Raw genomic sequence first — 22539 nt, 5'->3', positions numbered from 1 at the left:
GAGAAGCTCTTTCGACGTTCTGGAATGTCTCTCTCTAACTCGGTCAATTTGCTGGCTGGTGCAAATCTGACAAGCAACAGCGACCGAGAAGGAATGCGGCTTGGTGCAGTCGTCGTCTTAGTGTCGCAATTGGCGCAGGCGGACTGCAGACAACTACAGCGGTCGCAAAAAGAAGCAATCTGGAGGTCTGCCAATGGATTGTCAATTGATGCGATATTAGTGAATCAATTGAGTGCCCGTCGGCCGTAGAGTGGAGGGAGAAGGAGGTTCAGGTTGGAGGTGAACGAGGAGAAGGTTGCGGGAAGAGAGGATGAGCGCAGAATGGAGGGGTTACAGCAGCGATTGAACGGACACCCCGAGAGGGGTCTAGCGTCGTGTTGTGCCGTCACCAACAGGACAAGTTGACGACGAGCATTTCTTGGGATGCCAAAAAAGCAAATACACTCATCGATGATAATGACTCTGGGCGCAGAGGTACAAAAGGTGCCTTGACCGGCCCTTGAGGAGGAGGAGGAGGATGAAAAGGGAGATGGGAAAGGCGAGGAGAAGAGGCGCATGGGTCTTTTTGATCCTTGTCCCAAGTTCATCACCAGCTTACTGTTCGGATGCAGGCAGGTATACTTAAGATGCATGTTGATAACGAATTTGAGATTTAAGAGGTGCACCCACATAATGGATTCCATGTCATTGATAATCTGATCATCACGGATCTGGATACCCGGCCAGTGACGATCTATTTCGGTCTGCTATGGATCGTGGCATAAAGAAGACAAAGTCCATGCTATCTAAGATACCTACCTATACATATAAAAAGTGGTAAAGAACACAGAGGAGCAAGTCTGGTGGGGAGCCTAAAGGTTAAGTACATGGCCTCTTTCTCATGGTTTGCAAGGACGATGCAGCTCTGAATGACTGTATACTTCCAGGTGCGCGATCTCTACATGTTCCCTTTGATGATAACTTTGTACTACTTTCTTCGAAGGACAGACTTGACATCGAATCCTTCCATCTTGATTTAATGCTCCGAGGTACCACGTGCTCAGTAACAGTGTCAAAAACATCCCGATGCCTACTTAGGTAGGTAGGTAGAAAATTTGTACCACTTGGTCTGCGAACTGCTGCAGGTAGGACACCCTGGGGGCTACACTCGCCGCGGCCCCCGCTGCTGCGTCTGGGCCTGGCGAAAACTTCTCTCACACCAATCACTTACCTGTGTGTGATTTTATACCGAGGGACTTGGCCATGAAATCTGTCACAATCTTCCTATTGAATTGTTCGTGCTGCACACTTTTGGGTATCTACCTATCTATGAACGCCGTTGTTATGCCATGTCATGTCTCAAATGAATCACTTCTTGCTGTCTCTCATCTCCCCCCAGAGGGTATCAATAGCTTGGAAAACAGCGGTTACTGCTTGCATCACCTCCTCGCTGACACTTTGACCTCCCAATTTCTGCTGGATCTTATCAGGATGCCATCGTACTCTTTCTGCTTTCAAGACTTTACTGAGCTGTGCTTCAGTAGGTTGTCCAGCAGTTGGTCCATACAAGAAGAAGCGTTCAATCTCCTTGGATCCGATATCCTTCCGCTTGCCACTCTCGACAGGCCAAGGTATAGATGCAAGAGCAACACTTCCTAAGACTCCTTTCTCAAGTCTCTCCCATTTCTCAATATAAGCATTCCATTTCTCCGCCCAAGCCTTATTAGCTTTCCTCTCCTCACCTCTCCGCAGGCTTTCCTCGACCTTCCTTCTAAACCTATCTGCTTCTCGTGCTTCTTTGGCCCCTTCCTTGGCTGCTCGCTCCCTTTCCTTCTTAGCACCGTCTCGACGAGCTTTCTCCTCAATCAGATGCTGATGAGTCTTCTCGTACATCTTCGCGCGTACGAAGGCCGTATACTCTTCGTCTGTCATGCGCTCCAGTTCTCCGTCAGGACCCTGCTTCACGTCAGGGTACGTATGTATTGGTTGGCCGTAAACGCCCTCCCAAAATTGTGCTCCTTCGTCGTCCGCCATCGCGTCGAACAGACTTTCTCTGAAGGCTGCATCTGGATCCAAGTATTGACCGGAAGAGGCATTAGGAAGATGAGTGTCGTCGTATAATGAGGGGTCGTCTAATTCTGGTTGAGGAGAGTGTCTCCGCCGCTTTGATCGGTGTTTATGGCGTTCTCTTTCCTTGTCGCGATGACTTTCCTCTACTGGGCTTCGAGACCTGTCACGCCGACTCGACTTTCTTTTCGACTTGAACTTGAATCTCGACTTCACGGGTTCGGATCGCTCGCGCTCTGCATCTCTCGTGTTATGATCTGCGCTTGCGCTGTCCCGGTCTCCGTTATCGTTTGACTCCATGCTAGTTGAAACCGACCGCTTAGATTCTGTTCTGCATCTACCTCAGTCAAGAAGAGGCCGATCTGTCGAATACTCATCGCCGGAGTTTGTTGATGAATTTACGGTCAAGTTGGAAGGAACCTGGGCGGATAAGAAATTCTTATCGCTCCCTCACACTAGCGGCCGCTTGCAGCCCCGTCATATTTGACGTTCATGAAGACAAAACTATACCATTCCATACTTTCATCACGAAATTTGCTCAGTCAAGATGTCCGGAGCAGGCTTGACTTACGGTCTCAACCTCACCAAGAAACCTCAAGGTAATAGGCCTCAGCCCGGCAAGCGGATAGCAATCTTTGATGCCGAGGACGATTCAGATGGGGAGAACAACCGGAACGTTGGCGTTGAAGAAATTGGCGAAATTGGTAGCATATTCGAAGAAACAACAGCCCCAAAGTCAGCAAAGAATGCTTCCTCGGGACTCTCAAAAGGTGCCAAACCACCACTCAAGGCAAATCCCAAGAAAGCCCCTGTCAGCATGTATGGCGACCTTTCTTCGGCATTCACTTCAAAGAAGCATGCAGAGACTGCAGAGGAACTGGATGCGAATATCTATGATTATGATGCAGTCTACGATTCTTTGAAACCACAAAAGAAGATCACCCAAGAAGACAAAGAGAGGAAGCCCAAGTATATGAGCAACCTGCTGGCTGCAGCGGCCGTACGAAAGCGTGATGCCACTATAGCCGAAGAGAAGAAGCTGGCAAGAGAAAGAGAAGCAGAAGGAGATGAGTATGCCGACAAGGAGAAGTTTGTCACGTCAGCATACAAAAAGCAGCAAGAAGAGAATCGTCGCCTAGAGGAAGAGGAGAAGATCAGGGAAGAGGCAGAGGCAAAGAAAAACAAAGGAACTGGCATGACTAGCTTCTACAAGAGTATGCTCGAGAAAGGAGAACAGAAGCATGCAGAAGTTGTCAGAGCCGCGGAAGACAGACTCCAACAGGGTCCAGTCGAGGAAGAGGAGCAAGAAAAAGAGAAGACGGAGGCTGATCTGGCACGTGAGATTAACGAAAAGACTGGAGCTGGCATCGCTGTCAACGACGAAGGTCAAGTCGTGGACAAGCGGCAACTACTAAAAGGAGGTCTGAACATCGTCCCAAAGCCTAAGAACTCGGTGGCTGCGAACGCGTCGCGTGGAGGTGCTTCGGTTGCAGACAGAAGCAGAGGTTCAGGCTTTGTTGGTGCAGGAGGTAGCAAGCAGGCAATGAGAGAACGGCAATCGAGAATGATGGAGGCACAATTAGAACAAGCAACTAAGAGGGCGTTGGAGCAGGAGGAGGAAGAGAGAGAGAAGATCGAGCGAGCCTCGAAGAGTAGAAAGACAGAAGGTGATATCATGAGTGCCAAAGAGAGGTATCTGGCTAGGAAGCGAGAAGCAGAGGAGGCCAAAAAGCGAGGCGAGTAGCACGCTAATCAAGTCACAACATAAAAAACCCCTCCAACTTCAACTCCAACTCTTTGTGGAAATTCATCAAGTTCACGTCAAGTCCACGTCACATTCACGTCAGCTTGAGAGCGCCTTCCCTTCCCAATTGTTGTCTGGTCAAGCATACTGCGGAAGACGCGTAGGTCCAGTTCCTTCCAAACACGGAACACGCACAACCTTTCATCCCAACTTTGTCTTCAAACCACCCCGACAACCTCATACGCGTCCGAAGGTATGTCCCAACACAGTACACCGACGCGCGCCAAGCGTGGAGTCCTTTCCCAAGCTGGTATCAACAATCGTACTGAACTTGCGAAACGCCCAATCTCTATGGGTGATTGTATGTTCAACCTTGGTATCGTCGAGAACTCCCAACTACACAAGGACGTCGTCCAAGCAATTCGTCAATTCACTGGTTACACCAAGACATATCTGAATGCCCGTGGTCGAATTGCCCCTCGAGACGTCAGACCAGATGGTCGCCCAAGCTTAGTATTCAGTAGTGCATTCATCGAAGTTGTCAATACGTTCTTGGAAGCTTGTAAAGGAGGAACTATATTCTTTCCACCGATCCTTCCTCACGATGCTGGCTGTAAGTGCTCCGTTTTGCTTGGATGACCTTTGGCTTACTGAAAATTAGGGGAGAACAGCTTAGTGGTTATCGATGGACAGTCCACCAGGTTGATTTGGTCAGAACTAGAAGATGAGCAGACAATCCGAGTGAACATGGCGCTATTGTTCGAATGCCTGAAGAGCAATGGACTACCAAATGCCTTGGATCTAGAGGAAGCCAATTTCTTCAAATCATTCGACACTGAGGATTGTTTTGTCTGCGGCAGCCCTCAGTCTAACATGGCCGATAATGCTCTGTTCAAATGCCACCAATGTCGTTGTCACTTCCATCAGCGTTGCTACGCCATTGCCCGTACTCCCGAGGATCATGAACATGTATGTTATTAACATTTACGATGAATGGGAAGTGAGGCTAACGTTTTATAGTGGCACTGTCGCCGCTGTACAAAATTGAGAGATGAGAAGGCCAGCCGGAAAGTCAAGGACGAGGCCGAAGATACCAAGACCCCTCTGAAGCGACGCAAGACGAAGAAGGAACCTAACGGAGCCTATTCAATTGGTAACCGCAGTGTCGGATCACCTAGCCGCCGTAGTGAAACACCTAACCGAAGTATTGGAACGCCTAGCCAAAGTGTTGGAACACCGAGCCAGAGTGTTGGAACGCATAGACGGATCGAAAGCCTTTCGGGATTATCCACACCAGCCAGGGTTTCTGTCGCTCCACCGCTTCCACTTTTGCCGCCCCATCATGACCATCTCGTCTTTCTGGTTCGTCGAAAGATTAGGAACGTCTTCCGCTCAGTCGACCTTTCTAATGTCCACTCGATTGACGGACTTTTCAATGTTTGCGGTGCGACCTGGCAAATGAATGTCACAAAGTTGTACATCTACCTACCTGACAAAGATGGCGTTCTCGAAGTCGTAGCTGGTAATCGTTCGAGCTTCACGAATGCTTTGAAGATCTTTCCCGAGAATGACGGCAAAGGTGTCTTGGTTCAAATGCTACTGCTGGCCGAGGGTGAGGACTACTAGATTCAGATGTCTCTCTGTTTGCTGGACTTTGTGAAGATATATGATGGATGTTCTGGAAGTGTATGGCAATTGTACGGACTTTGTGGAGATATATGATGGATGTTCTGGAAGTGTCGGAACTTGTACGGAGATTTTGAGAAGGCAATGGATGTTCTGAAAGTGTAAGATGCATAACGGTCAGGGTCCTACCAAGACTAAGTATTATGAAATTGTAAAACACATTGAAAAAACATGCTCTACCAAGATCGGGTAGTGCTTTCCGAGCAAACTTCCTCAATCGGTGCATCTTTCGGTAGGGTCTCTCCACTCCAACCCCAATCCAGAAAATACTCTTTTCTCCTTAACCAACAAGTCACCGTCCCCGGCTTCCAAATCAACCCAAGCTCCCTCATCATAACCTTCCCTCTTCCTGACACCACTGCTATCAAATTTCAGATTTAGCTTGTCATTGCAGTATTTCCTCAAATCCCTCTCGAACATCGTTCCGCCTGACCATCCGATGATAGCGCAACCAGCCGTCTTCCATGGAGTGACAATGATATCGACTCGTCGGTGGGGATTGGGATTCTTGAAATTCGGATCCTTCTTCAAATCTTCAACCTGGGACGGCCACTGAGTATTTTGCCAGACGACAAATGCATGGTCGAGTGTGTCAAAGCCGGAGCCAGCTTTCCGCTTGCCTTTCCAACTGACTGGAGATTGTCCTCGGTCACTATTCCTCGTCGATACTGTCAACCGGTGAGTAATGTACGAATCTTCTTCTAAGTTTTCCAGCAGTGTTTGTAGAAACATAGACGTAGCTTCTTCGTCGGGATGGGTCAAGACCACGTCGACGTCGCCACAATCCGACTTCCCTCGCCGATACCCTCCACATATTACCATTTGAAAGCCGTCTCGTATCCTATTTGCATAGTCCAGAATTATGTTGGCCGTGCTCTCCACTTCTGTCCTTGAGATCCTGAGCTGGAATTCGTCGTAATATTTCACTCCGATTTGTTGATTCCTGGTAAGTACATTGTCCCAGCCGAACTCAATCACATCATCAAGGTCTCTCCAACCCCTCTCATAGAATTTCTTGGCCCCTGAATCTCCGACATCGTGTATGCCATAGAAGATGTTGAGCGCCTGCATCCGCGGATCTGATTCAATACGGTCTACTTCAGCGATGTGCCCAGTCTCATGCCATTCTCGCCACAAAGTAGCTATCTTGCCCCCACAATTCGGCAATCTGTAGACTTCTCGTGCAGACATCAGAGTGTGAGGATAAGAGGCAATAGTTGCAATACCACCAGAGTAGGCACGGGACCTCATCTCCTCGTGCTCGAGTTTTCGTGCCTGCTTGATGATCCTCAGTTGAGCGAGGAAGGCCTCGTTGGGACAATGAAGAGGAGTAGGACGCTGACAAGAGTAGATTGTATGGAGAAAATCTGGGATAGGGAGCATATCAGTTCCCTCGTGTTCCACAGTCGTTTCGTGAAGCAGCGCTGGCTGGCTTGACAATTGGCTATAATGAGCTCGGGATGCTCGAGAGGTATGCCTGCCATGACTTCTTTTAGCATTAGGTGGCGGTGCATCCTCCTTGGCTCGAGTAAGAATTTGAATTCCTTTCGGACGTACTGTAACTTTACCTGGCTGGTGTTTGAGCCCTGAGGTTATCTTGCCTTGGTACACTAGATAGTTGTCATAGGGAAGGAGTCCGCCTGAATTGAGGGAGTCTTTGTACCAAGAAAGTTTCAGAACCGAGACAACATTATTGGTTCCGAGATCCTGTAGGCTTGAGTTTGCAAGTCCTGGTGGCCTGTCTTTGCTATGGAGCGGAAGACTGCTCTCCCGTGGCGTCGTTGTTGCCGGCAATAGATCGTGATCTGATTCTGTTTCCGAGCCAGAATCGATTGCAATTACCTCTTTTCCACCACCCACAGTCATTTCTACCTTGCGCCGCTTGCTGGAGTTGGTTGATGGCGAGCTCTGGACATCGCCACCATCAAGATGTCTTTTGCTTTGCGTGGTGACATCCTCCGTATCCAAGCCTATCTTGCGAAGTTCAAGTATGGCGCGCTTTGGCGTATTTATCTCCCCGAGAAAGAGTTTCGCCTCCTTTGGATTCCACTATTGGCAAGTCAGCATAGAGTTTCTTGAGGCGGCGAAGGGAGCAGGGGCCGATCGAAGAAGGGTTGGCTGGCCGACTGCCAAAACACTTGGATTATCTCCGGAATCTAAAACATACAACCACATTTATCTCTTTTTCGAGGCGATGAAGCTCTTGTGGGTCCCTTTCAATTTCGGTTTTGAGAAGGTATATTGCTGGGAACTTCAACGCCATGGTGGTTCCAACTTTGCGCGTGGTCGCAATATGAAAGTGGCGGAGTAGCCAAATATCTTTACTGATGTCATGGAAGTAGGCTGCAGGTGCAACCCACCAAAGCGTTTTCGATGCTGTGCATATTATCGAAGAAGTGAAACATTTCTTCAAGCTCTTAGACACGTGGATGTGTAGTATTCATGTCCTCCTGTAGTAGGGAGTCTAAAAGTATTAGGCACGTAGCGTAATCTTACCCCGCTAAAGTGGTGGATTTAATAGGTACTAGAATGGCTCAGACATGCGACAATAACATCACAATATGCAGTGACATTCATTCATAGACTCATTTTGTACATTTTACACCATGCATTGCCAGCAGTCTAGTTGAGCTGACAATGTCTTCAAATATTCGCAAAGCAACGCCAAGATATCATTCCCCACTCTCCACCGGTGAAGGCACTTTTCCTAAACGCCGACATCAAATGCACCCGCCACGCTAAAAGCAATGCAATTATGGAGAAAGACCAATGTCGTTTTAGACATCCTCAAACTCCATATCCTCCTCGCTCTCTTCCTCCTTTGGCACTGGCTCCTCGATCCGAACCCTCTTCGTAGGTCTCCCCTCATCGTTTGGTGTCCCAGGTCCTGTTACCGGACTCGTTGCCCCAGTGCTCGTCCCACTGGCTGATGCACTACCACCCTTCTTCAAGACTCCTGGTAGACCATTCGCCAGTGAGACAAGATTAGGCTTAGAATCTCCCGCTGAACTGGCTGGAGTTCCAATGCCCGATCCTGTTCCGGTGGGAACTACATCCTCGAAGTCCTCTTCATCTTCCTCGTCATCTGTCTCATACTCCTCATCTTTCTCACGCTCAGCCTCCTTCTGTTGCTCGGCTTTCAGTCTTGCAAAATAATCATCAATTTCAGCACCATCCCCATTCATCAAAGGAGTATCCGCGCCAACACTCTTCTTGTCGTGCTCCAGGGATTGAGAAGGTTGATGTGATGACTGAGCGAACTTGACCTGCTCTCCAGTGATTGTACTGTGAGAGAAATGGACTGGCATGGCATTTTGCGAAGCGATCTTTTCCTTTCGAGCTTGTTCAGCCGCAATGTCCGCTTCTGTAGGACCCTCTGATGCTGTAAGAGTAACTGAGATCGAGGTTGGTCCAACATTTGCCATACCACGAACAGCGGTGGGTTTCGCTGCTGCCGCATCGACAGGTGCTGTTTCGTTGGCCGGGTTCGTCTCATCTCGAATGACTTTCAACTGTGAAGCGAAGGCACGATCGAAATTGTTCTCGGGGACAATGACTTCGTCGAGTTTTGGCAACATATCCGTGATGAACCTGAACTGAGCATGATACTTGGTAGACTGTTCATGGCCACCACGATTGTTTTCCACATCGTGTATGAGCACGTTGCCGCACTTATGGCAAAGAAAGCCACTTTCAGGTAACCATTTGTCGAGAACCTCAATCTGTGTCCATTCCGACTTGCATCTGGAACAGAACCACTCCTTGCGCTCGGCTTCGGGAACTGTATTTCCTTGCACTTTCTTGTTCATCAAATAAACTCGCCATTTGATTGCATCGATGGTTGCACGATAATCGATGAAGTAGTAGGTTCGATTCATCGGACGTTGCTGTCCCTCTTTGACTTCAGCACGAGTGTGACTATCCACACCATGCATTAGCATCAAGAATCCCGCATGTAACGCCGGACATACACTGCAAGAAAGCGATCCTCTTTCAATCGCCCGCACAGCTTGTGCAACTCCTTTGTGTTCATGCCCATCAAGTATGCCATATCGTCATCTCGCAGACTAATGCCCACGTTAGCACGTTGTTTTGGTCCCCGGGGCTCGCCCTTAGACATACGCCGAATGAAGGATGAGTGCGTCAATGACCAGAATATGCTTCGTCTCGTAGAAGGACCGAACGCAGGAGCGCACGAGACTTTGCGCCAACTCCATCACCGCTACCTGATCAGAAATACGGGCCGGGTTGAAGGGTTCGGAGTTGTGAAGAGATCGAGGAGCGAATATTTGGTCCTGAGCTCCAGCTGAAAAGATTGCGGGGTGTTCGAGAAGTCGCCGTGGAAAGAGAGGAAGGACTTCAAAGAAGGCCAAAGAACAATGAAGGTGAGCTTAATGGGAGTCAAAGATGCCCATTATTCACGTTAGGCATCAACACTGCCAGAGCTGTAAATGACAGGAAGTTGAAGAACGTAGAGTTGGTTTTTCGAAGTCCCTAATAAAATACAATTGTGGGAAGGAAGATGGTATTGTCAAAGGTCGAAGGCTGCGATGCGGTCGCTGCCTTTGAAGTTGACGAGGCTGCAGATTAGTGGAGACCGTCTAGTCTACTTAGGGACTAGCGGCTCAAAAAGTCAGCCTTCGAAGTGGGCATTTCTCGAGGCTGTCAAAATTCCTTTCTGTTTTCAATTGAAGGCTATGAAAGCTTTCAAACGACTGAAATGGCCGACAACCCTCCTGCAGCTCAGCAAGCGGCCGGTTCAGGTGACAGTGCGCCAAAGACCCAACATTCCTCACCGACTGATTCGAGGGGCCGCGGTGAAGGCAGGAATCGGGGCAGTCGTGGGCGAGGACGAGGGGACAGAGGCAGAGGTCGTGGATTTGGATCAAAAGATCAAGGTGGTCGCAACAAGAAAAGAGAAGTGGGTCGAAAGGAATGGGAGTACGTTAATGACATACTATCATGCCTTGCTTAACTAACTAATCGAGTTCTACTCGTGTAGACAGGAGGCAGAGGAACGATGACCAGCAAGAAGCAAAGCGCCGAAAGTTAGAAGATGGCGCGATTGCCGGAGAGACTGCAAGCCCATTCTCCAAAGAAGAGATTGAAGCCGAATCTCGAAAACCCAAGCGCAAAGTCGCAGTAATGATTGGCTATGCCGGTACTGGCTACAAGGGTATGCAGATCAACGCTTCAGAAAGGACGATTGAGGGAGATTTATTCAAGGCTTTCGTGGCAGCAGGAGCTATATCCAAAGCCAATGCCGATGACCCGAAGAAATCCTCACTTGTACGATGTGCACGTACCGACAAGGGCGTACATGCTGCTGGGAATGTTATCTCTCTCAAACTTATTGTTGAAGACCCGAATATTGTTCAGATCATTAATGAGCATTTGCCGCCGCAGATTCGGGTATGGGGAATCGAACGAACCAATGGCGCTTTCAGTTGTTACCAGACTTGCGATTCTCGATGGTACGAATACCTGATTCCTACCTATTCTTTCCTACCACCACATCCACAGAGCTTTCTAGGCAAGAAACTGGTCGAATCTGCCGAAAAAGAAGGTGTATTTGAGACATATCAGTCTTTGCAGGAAGATGTTGCCTCATTTTGGAAAGAAACAGAGGAGAAATATGTCAATCCAATCTTAGAAAAGTTGGATCCTGAGCTTCGAGAAGCTGTCATGACCTCAATTCATTCCTCAGAGGAAGAAAATCTCGTGCCCAAGAAGGAGGAGGCAGCAGATGTAAAAAGTGAGGGGGTCGAGCAATCGGACAAATTGGAGAGCGAAAGGGATGAAGGGACAACTGAGATCAAGAACGAAACAGTTGATGGTCAGACCGACACCAAGACTGGAGGTGATGTTGACATCAAGACGGAAGACGATGGCCTTAAAAGCAAGATTGAAGGATCTGCGAATCTGGTCGACATCAAGAAGGAAAGCAATGGTGAATCAACAAACGTCAAGAGCGAAAATATCGAGGAATCGAAATCAGTTCTCACACCTCTCGAGGCAGCTATCAAAGAGGTCAAAGCAGCGTATATCATTGCAAAAAAGGCATATCGCGTCTCACCAAACCGGAAGCAAAGAGTTCAAGAAACTCTGGACTGTTACATTGGAACCCGCAATTTCCACAATTACACTATCCAGAAGACCTTTTCGGATCCATCCGCCAAACGAGTAATTCGTTCTTTCAAAGTGGCCTCTGAGCCTGTCATTATCAACGACACGGAGTGGTTGTCCTTGAAAGTACATGGTCAGTCTTTTATGATGCACCAGATCCGCAAAATGGTGGCTATGGCAGCTTTGGTGGTGCGATGTGGCGCGTCAAAGGATCTGATCCAGGAGACATATGGTCCAGCCAACATCAGTATTCCTAAAGCTCCGAGCTTGGGTCTTTTGTTAGAACGGCCTGTATTCGACTCTTATAACCAAAAGGCTCTCAAAGAATTCATGAGAGAGAAGATCGACTTTGACAAATATGAGAAGGAAATGAACGAGTTCAAGCAAAGGGAAATTTATGATCGGCTTTTCAGAGAGGAAGAAAAAGATCACCAGTGAGTTATGCAAGATTAATGCCCATATTTAGCTTACAATGACAGGTTTCATGCTTTCTTCCATCATATCGATCACTTCCGAACAGATTACTTCTTGTGGATCACTGCTTCTGGTATTTCTGCTGCGAAGCAAAGCAAGGCTGCTTCTAGAGTTGAAAATCTGAGCGATGACGAGGCCGATGTCAATGGGGAGGAAGGCTAATCGTTCGATTCCTTCTTTGGCATAGGTAGCAAACTGTCCATAACACGAGGACGCACCTTTGGCGCTTCCTATCGGAGCATCAAGGTTAGCATCTGGAAGGTCGCGTTGCGTTCTCTTCCACAGATACATAGGTACAGCCTTTCCCCCAAAGGCATGGTAGTGTGACCAGTAGCTTCTTGTTGTGTCGAGCTCTATCAGCACTCATCGCCATACGATAAACCAACTAGGTTCAGATAATTAAGTAATCCAAAGCATTTCATGTCCCATTGTTCTGTGACCATCATAATCTAATTGTGGCATGACGCCTGGTATCTAAGCTTCCCGTGACACCCAACGCCTGTTATTCTTTCCCAGCGCCTAGTATTCAGTAAAGAATTTGCTCAAATCAAGGTATCCATTATGCCGTTCCAGATGTCTTTTTCAAAAGAGCCTCGACCATTTCTCCAACCTTGATCGAGTCTTCGTCCATTTTCCCTTCGCCCTCTCCCTCCTTGATGCCTCTCAAGGGCCCAAAAAGCCACAATTCCTTCAGCTCGCGTGTCAATTGGAGGAGGTCTTCTGAAGCTCGAACCTATTCGAACAAGCACAATGTCAGATGTGTATTGAGGTTCGGCATCTAGAATCATACCAAAGCAGAACTCTCACACTCCATTTCAAAAGCCTGTGCAGCAGCAACCTCCTTCGTGGCACCCTCTTCAACCGGCGATGCAGCAAGCTTTACAAGATTTAAAAATCGAGTAAGAAGTTCTGCAATTGTCGCATTCTCGCGATCTTTAAGATGGTTAGCGGGTGGTGGTCTTCGCGGTGATGCAAGAGGATTGATGATGCCATTCCCAGCAGACAGCTTGACAGGTTCTTGCAAGGGGACAATAACTCGTCGAGGAGAGGGAGAATCTCTGATTCGGGTCATGGCGATTTTGCTTTGGTTGTGTTTTGGAGACCAACTCTTTTGTCCTTGGGCGGTGTTTGTCGCTGGAAACAAATATTGCGCTCGACGAGATTAAAAGTGAATAGAGTTATATCTTACCTATAAGACCGGATGTGGTCTGCTGAGCGCCCTCCATGACTCCTCGTCTATATAATGTGTGTTTGTGCAAAAGGGACGTCGTCGTCGACGCACAAAGTCGCTCCACATCAAATCTTCGAAGCTCCTCCTGGTGCTCCACGTCGATCCCTGCCACGCAATTGCCCCGCCTCGTCACCTCAGGAACATCGTCGCAGAAGACACACATTTGTTCCAGGACGTGAATTCATACTGTCAGAACAATATAAAAATCCTACAACATGCAGTCAGGAATATCAGGTATGTATTTCATTGTCTGTGATATCTAAGGCAACTAACAAGATAATTCCAGCTTCCCAGGAGCTTCAGACGGCTTTCCAGTCTCTCGTGTCTTCCGAAGACCAACGAGGTCTCCTCTGCACCATCACGAAAGAATCACTCACGCCCTTGACTGTCCTCAGCCCTGCTACATCTTCGTTCTCCGATGATCTTTCGCTCCTCGCGCCACATCTGCAACCAAATGTAGCTCTTTACATCATCCTGCGGCGTTATGCTAGCACCGAGAATGCGCCATTCGTCGCAATCACATATGTTCCCGACTCGGCCCCAGTGCGACAGAAGATGCTCTTTGCATCGACACGTCTTACACTAGTCAGAGAGCTGGGGATCGAGAGGTTTCGGGAAACTATATTTGCAACGACCAAGGAGGAGTTGACCACTCAAGGCTTTGAGAAGCACGACAAGCACGTAACGCTCGAAGCACCTCTTACTGAAGAGGAACAGAGTTTGGGAGAGGTGAAAAGGAAGGAAGCCGAAGAAGGGAGAGGTATGAACGAGAGAAAGAGTCATGTCAGCTCGGGAGTTAGTATGCCCGTCAGTGATGATGCTTTACTGGCACTGAAAAGTCTTGCTGCTGGGGGAGACAATCTGGTGCAAATAGTGAGTCTGCCTTCAAAATAGCAATACTCAGGCAATGGATTACTGATATGTGTCAAGAAAATAAACATTGCAACAGAAACTATGGAGCTAGCCTCCAGTACCTCGACACAAATCTCGTCTCTGTCTTCGACCATCTCAGCTACCGAACCTCGATACTCCTTTTACCGCTACGAGCACACTTACAATGGGACTTCTTCCTCCCCTATTCTCTTTATATACACATGCCCTTCTGGCTCGAAAATCAAGGAGCGTATGCTGTATGCAGCTTCGTCCCGCTCGGCAGTACAAATCGCAGAGGCAGAAGCAGGTCTTACCATTGACAAGAAAATCGAAGCCAGTTCTCCCGAGGATGTCTCTGAAGAGAGCATCGAAAGCGACCTGCATCCGAAGGTGGAGGTCAAGAAGGCGTTTGAGAGGCCAAAGAGACCAGGGCGAAAATAATTGATGAAAATCGATTCATGAATTTACAAGTGCAAAAAGATAAACAGAGTGCGAAGCTTTCATTGTAGGGCGCTATGCTGGACTATGCTATTTCCACAGAAACCAAAATCTCAATTCCATTGAATGGAATGGCAAGACCATCCAAATATCCAACGCCATGCACAACTTGCTGTACCGATATGTCTAGTTATTGAATCTAGATCGACAAATAAGAGGTAGGGCCATCCACATGTTGACTTTTCTCTTCTCTCGTTGTTCTCCATTATTCTTCGTACTTTCCACCAACAATAGGCACGGTGCTATTTTCCAACTTCTCTTTCAGGTACTCGTACACGGTGAATGTTACAGCCTGACCTGGAGCTACACGCATAATGCGTGGTGTGATGCCTTTGTAGAAGGCGTGGAATCCTTCGCGTCTATATACATTGTTTGTAAGCGACTGTACGCTTTTCATTGTCATTGAAGATACTTACCGAAACATGTCTTTCGCAATTGCTGTGATTCGACTCAAAGCTGTCTCTCCAGGTTGCCCAGGCGTTTTCTGTAATCTCGTCTTGATCGTATCAATAGGCGCGTTGGATAGTGGACCCATGGCTCCTGAAACCAGGCCGATCAGAGTCGTCTGATAAGATGGGATAGGCGAGTCTGCATATTGCGGTTGCCACTTCTGTAAGAGCTCCTTGAATTCTGTGTATGCAGTAAAGTTCACTGCTTGGTTGGAGCCTAGAAAGGTATTTCTGTCAACGTTTGAACCAGAAGTTCGGTCACAAAAGTAGACATACCTTGCCTTAGTGCGGTCAAAGAGACACCTCGATACAAAGCTCCCGGCCCTTCTTCCTTCAAAACAGTATAGAGAGCATGAGCAGCGTTTCTGTATTTTGGTATATCCAGTGGATCCGCCATGCTGTGGTGTTGAGCCTGCAATCGGATTTTAATGACTTCCATTGGAGTAACAACAGCTACTGCTTCTGTCACACCAGCCGCAAGACCAGCTATTTTTTGTATCAGCACGGGGTTCCTCTATACGATCTTCTCGGAAAAGGCAGGCTTGGAGCGTCGACTGGATAAGTATAACTACTGACCTAGAAACGTTGCCTGCCCACTGACTGCGCCAGTCTCTTTGTCCGCCAATAATTTCTTGTATGCTTCGAAACTTGTAAACCGTATAGCCATCTTCGGTACTATACCAGTCACTACAGCTCCTAGCCCTTTGTATAGACCTAAGGGCGTTTCCCTCTTCACAATCTCTGCACCGGTGGTCAAGAAGCCGCGCTTCTTTGCGCCTGGCGCGCGGGCTCGACGAGAAAGTTGCATTCGCACTTTAATGGTATCTAAAGGGAAGTTGTGAGAATTGGAAGTATACAAATAGCAACATATTTTACTTACCAAGTGGATGGCACACGAGAGCTTCCATCATTCCTGCTGCTCCTCCAGCTAGATGCCCAAATTAGCATGTGCTTGTGACAAAACTCACAATTGGGAGAAACAGAACGCATACCTATTAAATTTGTAGCGGCAGAAGCTGGCTTCTTGCCATTCGGCCCCGACACATTTTTTGCAGACATTTTGACAGCTCGTGTGTTTTGTGTTGCGCTCACGGCTTGTAGTGTTTTCACCTCGGGTCAAAGGACCTTCTCCCTGCCACCAGTATGACCGTTGATTCTATACCATAAATGAAGAGAAACAGGAAACTTTTAGTTCTGGGCGATTGGAAATAGGTAATGAACAGAAAAGTGTGAGAGAAATGACAATGTGAGAAAAAAGTTGCAGCTCGGCGACAGTTAATACTTTTCCCAGAGCACATCTGATCCGCGGCTCCAGGACCAGAGTCATTTTCGACCTTGACCTCATGCAGACAAGGGAGCTAGAAAGGGGTCCCAGGATTGGAATGGCTTTGTGTGGGGTCGGATACTTGCTTCTCAGCGCGTGGCCAGAAAGGTGCTTTAGCTCGGCGAAGCGGAGGGGTCTAGAAACGAGGTACCACGGCATAGGGAAACATGAGTCGAGGACCCGTGCTTAGATGGACGAAAGGTTGTTTTGCGGACAGCAGATCTGAGAGAGAAGGACAAGTATATGTAAATAAAAATGCACTCTCATTGAAGTCGGAGAGCAGCAAAGATAGAGTGCAAATGTTTTCATCGCGTCTTTCTTTCTGTTCGGGACCCAGCTTGCGCTCGCCCTTTGTCTCTGATCCTCGGTGACGTTTTTCACGGGTTCCCCGCAAAATCACAAGCCACCCAGAGCTTCATGCGCGGTCGGCAGAGGTGCATGAGCACGAGGAGGAGCATGGCCTCCTATCGTTCCCGAGATCGGAAAGATCCGCTTGTCAGACATGCCGAGGTTGTTTTGTTCGTCAATTCGCTAGCTAGACTGTGCTCGGCCTAGGGGAACGAAACTCGGTTGTGACCTACCGGTAAGGGGTCGTGGGATGGAGAAACACTGGGAGCACATGATATTCTACGTGGGGGTTCTGGACTTTGTTACTTGAGGATAACATTTCCATCCTTTCGATCATTCGCAGCAGCATGTCAAACTTGACCTCTTCACCGCGTTTACTTCTTTCGCACTTCCAAAAAAAACCCCTCATCAGGTTCTCGCCCACTGAGCTGAAGCATCTCATATGATCTAGCTGCACCATACGGGAGTATTGCCATCTCTCGTGACTCAAGTCATGAAAGCTTAGTTGAATCAGATCTCCCTTTGGTACTTTTCCAGCTCCAAATCCTCCAGTGTACTGAAAATCCCGACGAGTAGATTCGTCGATCGGCTCCCATGAGGATATTCGTGCCACCTCAGTTGATTGTGTAATGGTGGCAAACTCCGCCATCTACGGCACGGTAATTGATTTGTCCAGGACTATCGCACGCTCAACCACTCAGTGGGCTATGACCCCGTGCAGTTTCGACAATCCTATCCAGATTAGCTTGTGTATCCCACTTTCCCGTGGATGCTACTCACGTATAGATGAGATTTCCCAATACGCAGCAAGTCACAATCGCAAGACATATTCTCGCAAGTAGAGTTTCTGGTAGCCATTTTCTGCGAGGAAGAGCCTTGAATACACCCTGGATATGTTCTTCGTCGCGGTCCCGCTCTTGTGAGAAAGATCGCTCTGGTGGGGCGTTTGGGTTGCTCGATGGTTGGTAGGAAGACCTGGTGTTGTCCCTTGACGCAGTGGAACTTCTCCTGCGCAATGTATGACCTTCTGAGGATCTCTGAGCTTCTAACGATGGTGCATTCGGGGCAAGATGCGAGGGAATGAGTATCTCTTCAGTACTTTCTGAAGGCAGATCCGAGTTGGAGATCGCTGTTCCCCTTTGAGACCCATGACCAATGCTTGGATTCCTCGATACGGCTGGAGAATACACAACTCGGAGGGGTATGGACGATGGATCAAGCCCGGACGACGAGGACTCTTGACCCAAATCAGCGACGTCGATTGCTTCGTTAGATTTCTTGGAGGCGTTTTCTTCGGGTTCATAAATTAGACTCCCTCTCGGCAATTCAGCAGGTGAAGTCACCACAACGAGAGGCGAGGAAGACGCCTCATATAAGTGTATGCTATTCTCTTCATCGGCAAGTGTCGTCACCAATTAAGGAATGCCTTCTGGGGCGAAACTTCTCCGTGCAGAAATCGACGATCTCCGATGGGACCGCGCTGATGTGGTAGAATTACCCCGATGCAGGACAAAAAGATCACCACCTATGATAGCATCAATAAGATATTGCAGTGCAGAGAGCTCGACTTGGATGTACCTGATGTATCGATTGTGCTTGCTGTGTGGGTCTTCGATGAAATATAAAGAGTGAGCGGAATTATGAAGTTGGTTGAAGATCCGAAGATCAAGCTAAACATTGACATACTCGAGTCAGTATAATTCTCTGAGGCAATCAAGGAGCATTTCGGGAGTTAGTTTGCTTCTTTAAATCATGTAGCGACCATGACTCATGAGACAATCGAGGAAAGGTGATTTAGTTCCGAAGACGTTACTTACGAGCTCCAATTCATCACTAAAACCAGCCATCCCTATGAGCAGTCAGATAGGATAAGAGACACAAACAACAGGCATTAAGTACGTACCTTAGTCTGAAAAGGAATTATCAGAACCCATGGACTATTAAAAAATCAGTCTCTGTTCGCAAAAGTATCAAGGAGCTGATGTGAGTTCTCCCGGAAGAGTGTCCCAAGAGGTCGGCTTCCAACTTGTCCTACAATCAAGGATGATCTGACGTACATTAGACTCGCCCAAACAATGGCCCATCCTAAAAATTTAGCTTCTGCTGTCTCGAATCTTCACAGTCGCACCTACTGTTGGAGCAAAGGTTTCCCCGCTGACACATTATCAGCACTGTAAAAACCCGACAATCGATTAGGCTGCTCCGACGGCCCTGAGCTATCTTGGAACGTGCTGTCTCGCTCCTGAAACAACTTGAAGCCTCCGGAGCCCGCATACAACGAGTGCGTAGTTGGGTGTTGGGGTAAACTTACTACAAGATTGTACCGAATCACAATAGCGAAAACGGGTACCGAGGTGACAAGGACAGAGATCGGGAACAGAATGTTGACGATGATGATCAAGATGTTGTGTTTCTTCGCAGCGCTGAGGGTCGCGAGGAGATCAGATGAGGGGTCTATCTGAAAACTCGCAGCACCAGTCAATCCGATGATAATGTACAAAGCCACACAAATAACTATCGGATATGCGATAGATCTGCGTATGGAAACACGTCGAGAAAGCTCGTTGATGAAAGACGGAACTGTGGTGATCTGCAGTTTGTTAGTGGGATCAAGAAAGGCAAAGTTGCTGAGAGTAAACCCAACAAGGGCACTTTGATTGTGACCAATGGCTGGAACGGCCAAGTCTAACCCATGACTGGCGAAGAGAAAGATCCAAACTATCATAACAAAGAAGAGGGTTGCGACCGAAATCAGTTGAAACTTGATATTCTGAACGAGGCTCATCACTGACAATGGTAGAACCATAGCAGCAGCTATCTGATTGAAGTCAGTGTCCTGGTATTTATTGTAATTTTGCATAGCTTACGAGGTAGCCGAAAGAGAATAGAATGTAAGAATCAAAAATCAACCCAGAAGAGTCAATTGAAGATACTGGACTAATGTCAATGTTGGTTCGACAGGGAGAATCCTCATACGTACCACACACCCATCCTTTCGTGAAACTCAAAGCACAACTCTTATGGAACAGTTGAATGAGTAAGGAGTCCATGGTCTATCAAGCTGCCTGATTAATATCCTGCGATGGACAGCACAACAGAGGAGGTTTGCGCGTACCTGCTCTGATATTATGATGCTTGAAACATTGACACTTTGTAAGGCGCAATAGAGAAGCACTTGCATGATGATGTGCGCTTTGTCTCCCAGATACAAATGAGCAACAGTGCTGAATTCAACGCGAGCCTGGAAAGCTTCGTTGCCATGAATGGTGGACACTCCAGAAAGTTAGTGCATGCTTTGAGATGAAAGTAGGCGCCGAAGCTTCCGAATAGGGGTGAAACTTGGTCGGAAGCCCAAACATTGGGCTTGTGAGAGGGAGTGAAAAGAAAGTATGTTTACTTGTCTCTACGAGAAAAAGAGAGGTAATTCCTGCCAAGCAGCCAAAGAGGACGAATGCTAGCGTTGGCGTCAACCAACCAGCTTCTTGGTACAAGAGAGGGACTTTGTTCAGGATTAGCAAAACTTCAAACTAGCATCTATGGGTTGTCAGACTTGTGGTCAGTCCTGGTCCGGTGATGGAGCTGACTAAACAGAAGGACGTTAGCATACAGCTCAAACAAAGGGCTCATTCGGATGTTCATTCACTCTCGCATTTCGTACTGCCAAATAATCAACCAATCCTCAGATGAGCACATGGTCAAGTTCAGACTTGAAGTCATGCTTATAGCATGTTAGGCGACTTGAAGAAATTCACATGGGCAGATGAGCAAATCTGTGGGTACTCACTTAGCAATGCCATCCCACCATAAAACCCAATTTCTTGCAAAGCCATCTTGAGAATGCGAATCAATCCAAGGAATCTGAGGTCTGGATTCGCAGTATGTTGTATTCTGTAAATTCAGGTTGCGCATGGAAAATTGGACAACTGGGTGGATGTACCACGCACGCTGGACTCCGGGCGAGGAACAAGGCAGCAGCACCGGTGATTCTCGCGATAACGCAAACTAAATCGCGGATTCAAAGAAGGGGGACTGCGATCCCTCAGTCCTGATACACGAGCATGAACAGCTGTACGTGTCAGATGAAGCAAATAAGGAATGAAGATGATCGAGTAGAAACATAGACACGAGCGAGTGTGTTATGGTGAAAAAACCACGTGTGGAAGCTCGGTGAGGTGCGGCATTTATGATGTTATGGAGCGCGGCATCTGATTAGGGCGTGCCGGAACACTGGTCAGTACCTAGGTAGAGTTTGATGCAAAGATGAAGAAGCAGACTTTGACACGCTCGTGCCTGCTGCTGCTCCATTGGTGTCAGTGCGTATACGATCGAGACAGACAGATGTCTCTTGTTTGTGTACGCTTACGTAAGCCCGCAGAGCTTGACCTTCCTGTGGTCTCCAAACTGCGCAACCTCCGACTCTTCTATACCTTGAGAATTGGAATGAAAGATAGCATTGTTCCAGATTTTGTGGGACAACATAAATAGGAAAGCAGATTCTTTGAAAGAAAGATATTTATGTCGTGTTGTAGATCATATTCTGGAGGCAATGAAGAGCAGAGACCGAGAGAAGACATTAATGCTGTATGAATAACAAGCCCAAGGGTCGAAGATAAAAGAGAAAGAGCTTGTGTCATTCAATATAAGGCCAGACCCTACGAACGATCATGGAGAATTTCTCAGGGGCTCTCCCAGAGCAAACACCAAGCGTAAACAATGCTTATCACATTCAGCCTTCAAACCTTCCAGAGAAACCCCAGTTCCAATTCCACCAACTACTCTCTGGAGTCACCGCACTCAATTTGATACGTCCTTGCAGCGTAGACCTGCTCGTAAAGGTCTACGGTGTCAATGTAAACCTTCAACGCATTCACCTTCAGTACCCGTTGCTTATCATGTGCCATCTCCGCCTGAAGCCTCATCAGGGCATGATTCATACATTCCCTCTCGTAATCAGCGATGAATAAGAGATTCGATTTCATAAATTCCTCATTATTTGCCTCCTTATAAGCAATTTCCTCCAGAAACTCAGGGAAATTCAGCCTGTTTAAGTTCCCTTTGGCTCTGTCGCGAGCAACAGACCCATAGTCATTGTATTGCCGGTACAAGTTGGCAAGGTGCCGACTGAGCGCACTTGAGATATAATGCTGACAGACACCAGAGAAGAATGTTTGGCCAGATTCCGCCGCTAAACAGCAGAAGAAAACAAAGGTGAAGGAGCATTGGGAGGTATCCGCAGCTGTCGTCCGCATCCACGTGTAATACGTCCCCCTACTCAAATCAAGGAGCAACAAATCTGAGTTTGTTTTCTTGGAAATATACTCTTGCCTTTGGACTGCGAGGCGAGCGTTGACTTCTTCCTGATCGATGTGCATGAGTATTGAAGTGGCAAGCTCGCTGTGGAGCTGCCTGCGCACATACTCTGGTGATTGAACTACACTTTCGTGTTCGAGAATATACGAGATGAAGCTCGCATCGTGCCTGTGGTGTGATGCAGTATTCCATCCTCACATCTTTTCCCTCGCTGATGGGTGGTCAACTAATTCGTATAGAAGCCGTTGGGTACAGTGGAGGTGTAGCCATTTGTTCCGTGAATATTGACATCGAACCGACACGATTCGACAGCTATATCCCGAACTTTCTGAATCAGTTGAGGGTCTCTAACTTCTCCGAATAAACTTTCCATGAATTCATCGAGCTGATAAGCAGGTATAGATATTATCATCATCTCCCATAACGCCAC

At 47.7% G+C, this 22539-nt stretch overlaps 12 protein-coding genes across 12 annotated transcripts; 4 read left to right on the top strand and 8 right to left on the bottom strand.

The window, feature by feature from the left end:
* Window positions 1-36: 36 nt before the first annotated feature.
* LY89DRAFT_367817 (uncharacterized protein) lies at window positions 37-795 on the bottom strand. The gene has a single exon (XM_018207035.1). It carries the CDS (start codon window positions 681-683, stop codon window positions 225-227), a length of 459 nt encoding a protein of 152 aa, XP_018061446.1. The 5' UTR covers window positions 684-795; the 3' UTR covers window positions 37-224.
* Window positions 796-1262: 467 nt separating this feature from the next.
* LY89DRAFT_712188 (uncharacterized protein) lies at window positions 1263-2527 on the bottom strand (the record flags this gene model as incomplete). The annotated part of the gene is made up of 2 exons (XM_018217958.1): window positions 1263-2244; window positions 2501-2527. The coding sequence occupies 2 exons, from the start codon at window positions 2525-2527 to the stop codon at window positions 1348-1350; spliced, it is 924 nt and encodes a 307-aa protein (XP_018061445.1). The 3' UTR covers window positions 1263-1347.
* A 264-nt stretch (window positions 2528-2791) lies between these two features.
* LY89DRAFT_540969 (uncharacterized protein) lies at window positions 2792-3781 on the top strand (the record flags this gene model as incomplete). Its single annotated transcript, XM_018208173.1, has 1 exon — window positions 2792-3781. A coding segment is annotated over one exon (990 nt), but the record flags the coding sequence as incomplete, so codon positions are not given.
* Window positions 3782-3918: 137 nt separating this feature from the next.
* On the top strand, window positions 3919-5553 carry LY89DRAFT_367763 (uncharacterized protein). Its single transcript, XM_018207034.1, has 3 exons — window positions 3919-4403; window positions 4452-4759; window positions 4811-5553. Exons 1-3 carry the CDS (start codon window positions 4046-4048, stop codon window positions 5414-5416), a joined length of 1272 nt encoding a protein of 423 aa, XP_018061443.1. The 5' UTR covers window positions 3919-4045; the 3' UTR covers window positions 5417-5553.
* A 136-nt stretch (window positions 5554-5689) lies between these two features.
* On the bottom strand, window positions 5690-7342 carry LY89DRAFT_602043 (Nucleotidyltransferase; the record flags this gene model as incomplete). Its single annotated transcript, XM_018210226.1, has 1 exon — window positions 5690-7342. One exon carries the CDS (start codon window positions 7340-7342, stop codon window positions 5690-5692), a length of 1653 nt encoding a protein of 550 aa, XP_018061442.1.
* A 700-nt stretch (window positions 7343-8042) lies between these two features.
* On the bottom strand, window positions 8043-10005 carry LY89DRAFT_691894 (uncharacterized protein). The gene is made up of 3 exons (XM_018216428.1): window positions 9599-10005; window positions 9448-9543; window positions 8043-9394 (listed from the first exon to the last, which is right to left on the bottom strand). Exons 1-3 carry the CDS (start codon window positions 9691-9693, stop codon window positions 8254-8256), a joined length of 1332 nt encoding a protein of 443 aa, XP_018061441.1. The 5' UTR covers window positions 9694-10005; the 3' UTR covers window positions 8043-8253.
* A 159-nt stretch (window positions 10006-10164) lies between these two features.
* LY89DRAFT_725931 (pseudouridine synthase) lies at window positions 10165-12496 on the top strand. The gene is made up of 3 exons (XM_018219016.1): window positions 10165-10417; window positions 10465-12036; window positions 12082-12496. Exons 1-3 carry the CDS (start codon window positions 10197-10199, stop codon window positions 12236-12238), a joined length of 1950 nt encoding a protein of 649 aa, XP_018061440.1. The 5' UTR covers window positions 10165-10196; the 3' UTR covers window positions 12239-12496.
* Window positions 12387-13363, bottom strand: LY89DRAFT_691891 (uncharacterized protein). The gene is made up of 3 exons (XM_018216427.1): window positions 13266-13363; window positions 12867-13009; window positions 12387-12809 (listed from the first exon to the last, which is right to left on the bottom strand). Exons 1-3 carry the CDS (start codon window positions 13300-13302, stop codon window positions 12636-12638), a joined length of 354 nt encoding a protein of 117 aa, XP_018061439.1. The 5' UTR covers window positions 13303-13363; the 3' UTR covers window positions 12387-12635.
* Window positions 13364-13376: 13 nt separating this feature from the next.
* On the top strand, window positions 13377-14865 carry LY89DRAFT_789883 (actin depolymerizing protein). The gene is made up of 3 exons (XM_018223307.1): window positions 13377-13541; window positions 13594-14180; window positions 14238-14865. Exons 1-3 carry the CDS (start codon window positions 13523-13525, stop codon window positions 14619-14621), a joined length of 990 nt encoding a protein of 329 aa, XP_018061438.1. The 5' UTR covers window positions 13377-13522; the 3' UTR covers window positions 14622-14865.
* On the bottom strand, window positions 14724-16402 carry LY89DRAFT_367734 (mitochondrial carrier). Its single transcript, XM_018207033.1, has 6 exons — window positions 16120-16402; window positions 16008-16055; window positions 15704-15952; window positions 15404-15613; window positions 15095-15344; window positions 14724-15037 (listed from the first exon to the last, which is right to left on the bottom strand). Exons 1-6 carry the CDS (start codon window positions 16184-16186, stop codon window positions 14884-14886), a joined length of 978 nt encoding a protein of 325 aa, XP_018061437.1. The 5' UTR covers window positions 16187-16402; the 3' UTR covers window positions 14724-14883.
* A 676-nt stretch (window positions 16403-17078) lies between these two features.
* Window positions 17079-21096, bottom strand: LY89DRAFT_789882 (uncharacterized protein). Its single transcript, XM_018223306.1, has 15 exons — window positions 20584-21096; window positions 20350-20382; window positions 20197-20298; window positions 19915-20072; window positions 19780-19852; window positions 19667-19731; window positions 19111-19617; window positions 18932-18953; window positions 18857-18884; window positions 18703-18736; window positions 18617-18648; window positions 18378-18469; window positions 18298-18324; window positions 17580-18090; window positions 17079-17531 (listed from the first exon to the last, which is right to left on the bottom strand). Exons 1-15 carry the CDS (start codon window positions 20627-20629, stop codon window positions 17489-17491), a joined length of 1773 nt encoding a protein of 590 aa, XP_018061436.1. The 5' UTR covers window positions 20630-21096; the 3' UTR covers window positions 17079-17488.
* A 475-nt stretch (window positions 21097-21571) lies between these two features.
* Window positions 21572-22171, bottom strand: LY89DRAFT_743082 (uncharacterized protein; the record flags this gene model as incomplete). The annotated part of the gene is made up of 1 exon (XM_018220918.1): window positions 21572-22171. The coding sequence occupies one exon, from the start codon at window positions 22169-22171 to the stop codon at window positions 21572-21574; it is 600 nt and encodes a 199-aa protein (XP_018061435.1).
* Window positions 22172-22539: the final 368 nt, after the last annotated feature.

The sequence above is a fragment of the Mollisia scopiformis genome (genome assembly GCF_001500285.1).
Source record: "Mollisia scopiformis unplaced genomic scaffold LY89scaffold_38, whole genome shotgun sequence".
NCBI lineage: Eukaryota > Fungi > Ascomycota > Leotiomycetes > Helotiales > Mollisiaceae > Mollisia > Mollisia scopiformis.
Note: the sequence above shows the minus strand (reverse complement) of the source record. Positions and strands in the feature narration are given on the sequence as shown.

What these genes read in the sequence shown, in the direction of transcription:
- LY89DRAFT_367817 (XM_018207035.1), bottom strand. Translation starts at nt 683, where the DNA reads ATGGAATCCATTATGTGGGTGCACCTCTTAAATCTCAAATTCGTTATC.
- LY89DRAFT_367763 (XM_018207034.1), top strand. Translation starts at nt 4,046, where the DNA reads ATGTCCCAACACAGTACACCGACGCGCGCCAAGCGTGGAGTCCTTTCC. An exon ending in CCTTCCTCACGATGCTGGCT is followed by an intron (nt 4,404 to 4,451) that starts GTAAGTGCTCCG and finishes ACTGAAAATTAG; the next exon opens with GGGAGAACAGCTTAGTGGTT. An exon ending in CTCCCGAGGATCATGAACAT is followed by an intron (nt 4,760 to 4,810) that starts GTATGTTATTAA and finishes AACGTTTTATAG; the next exon opens with TGGCACTGTCGCCGCTGTAC.
- LY89DRAFT_691894 (XM_018216428.1), bottom strand. Translation starts at nt 9,693, where the DNA reads ATGGAGTTGGCGCAAAGTCTCGTGCGCTCCTGCGTTCGGTCCTTCTAC. An exon ending in GCACTCATCCTTCATTCGGC is followed by an intron (nt 9,544 to 9,598) that starts GTATGTCTAAGG and finishes CGTGGGCATTAG; the next exon opens with TCTGCGAGATGACGATATGG. An exon ending in GAGGATCGCTTTCTTGCAGT is followed by an intron (nt 9,395 to 9,447) that starts GTATGTCCGGCG and finishes TGGTGTGGATAG; the next exon opens with TCACACTCGTGCTGAAGTCA.
- LY89DRAFT_725931 (XM_018219016.1), top strand. Translation starts at nt 10,197, where the DNA reads ATGGCCGACAACCCTCCTGCAGCTCAGCAAGCGGCCGGTTCAGGTGAC. An exon ending in GTGGGTCGAAAGGAATGGGA is followed by an intron (nt 10,418 to 10,464) that starts GTACGTTAATGA and finishes TAACTAATCGAG; the next exon opens with TTCTACTCGTGTAGACAGGA. An exon ending in GAGGAAGAAAAAGATCACCA is followed by an intron (nt 12,037 to 12,081) that starts GTGAGTTATGCA and finishes TTACAATGACAG; the next exon opens with GTTTCATGCTTTCTTCCATC.
- LY89DRAFT_691891 (XM_018216427.1), bottom strand. Translation starts at nt 13,302, where the DNA reads ATGGAGGGCGCTCAGCAGACCACATCCGGTCTTATAG. An exon ending in GACCACATCCGGTCTTATAG is followed by an intron (nt 13,010 to 13,265) that starts GTAAGATATAAC and finishes ACCATCTTAAAG; the next exon opens with ATCGCGAGAATGCGACAATT. An exon ending in AGTGTGAGAGTTCTGCTTTG is followed by an intron (nt 12,810 to 12,866) that starts GTATGATTCTAG and finishes TTGTTCGAATAG; the next exon opens with GTTCGAGCTTCAGAAGACCT.
- LY89DRAFT_789883 (XM_018223307.1), top strand. An exon ending in GAGACAATCTGGTGCAAATA is followed by an intron (nt 14,181 to 14,237) that starts GTGAGTCTGCCT and finishes ATATGTGTCAAG; the next exon opens with AAAATAAACATTGCAACAGA.
- LY89DRAFT_367734 (XM_018207033.1), bottom strand. Translation starts at nt 16,186, where the DNA reads ATGTCTGCAAAAAATGTGTCGGGGCCGAATGGCAAGAAGCCAGCTTCT. An exon ending in TGCCGCTACAAATTTAATAG is followed by an intron (nt 16,056 to 16,119) that starts GTATGCGTTCTG and finishes TTGGGCATCTAG; the next exon opens with CTGGAGGAGCAGCAGGAATG. An exon ending in TTTGACCGCACTAAGGCAAG is followed by an intron (nt 15,345 to 15,403) that starts GTATGTCTACTT and finishes ATACCTTTCTAG; the next exon opens with GCTCCAACCAAGCAGTGAAC.
- LY89DRAFT_789882 (XM_018223306.1), bottom strand. Translation starts at nt 20,629, where the DNA reads ATGGCTTTGCAAGAAATTGGGTTTTATGGTGGGATGGCATTGCTAA. An exon ending in TCTTTTTCTCGTAGAGACAA is followed by an intron (nt 20,073 to 20,196) that starts GTAAACATACTT and finishes AACTTTCTGGAG; the next exon opens with TGTCCACCATTCATGGCAAC. An exon ending in GCATCATAATATCAGAGCAG is followed by an intron (nt 19,853 to 19,914) that starts GTACGCGCAAAC and finishes GCAGCTTGATAG; the next exon opens with ACCATGGACTCCTTACTCAT.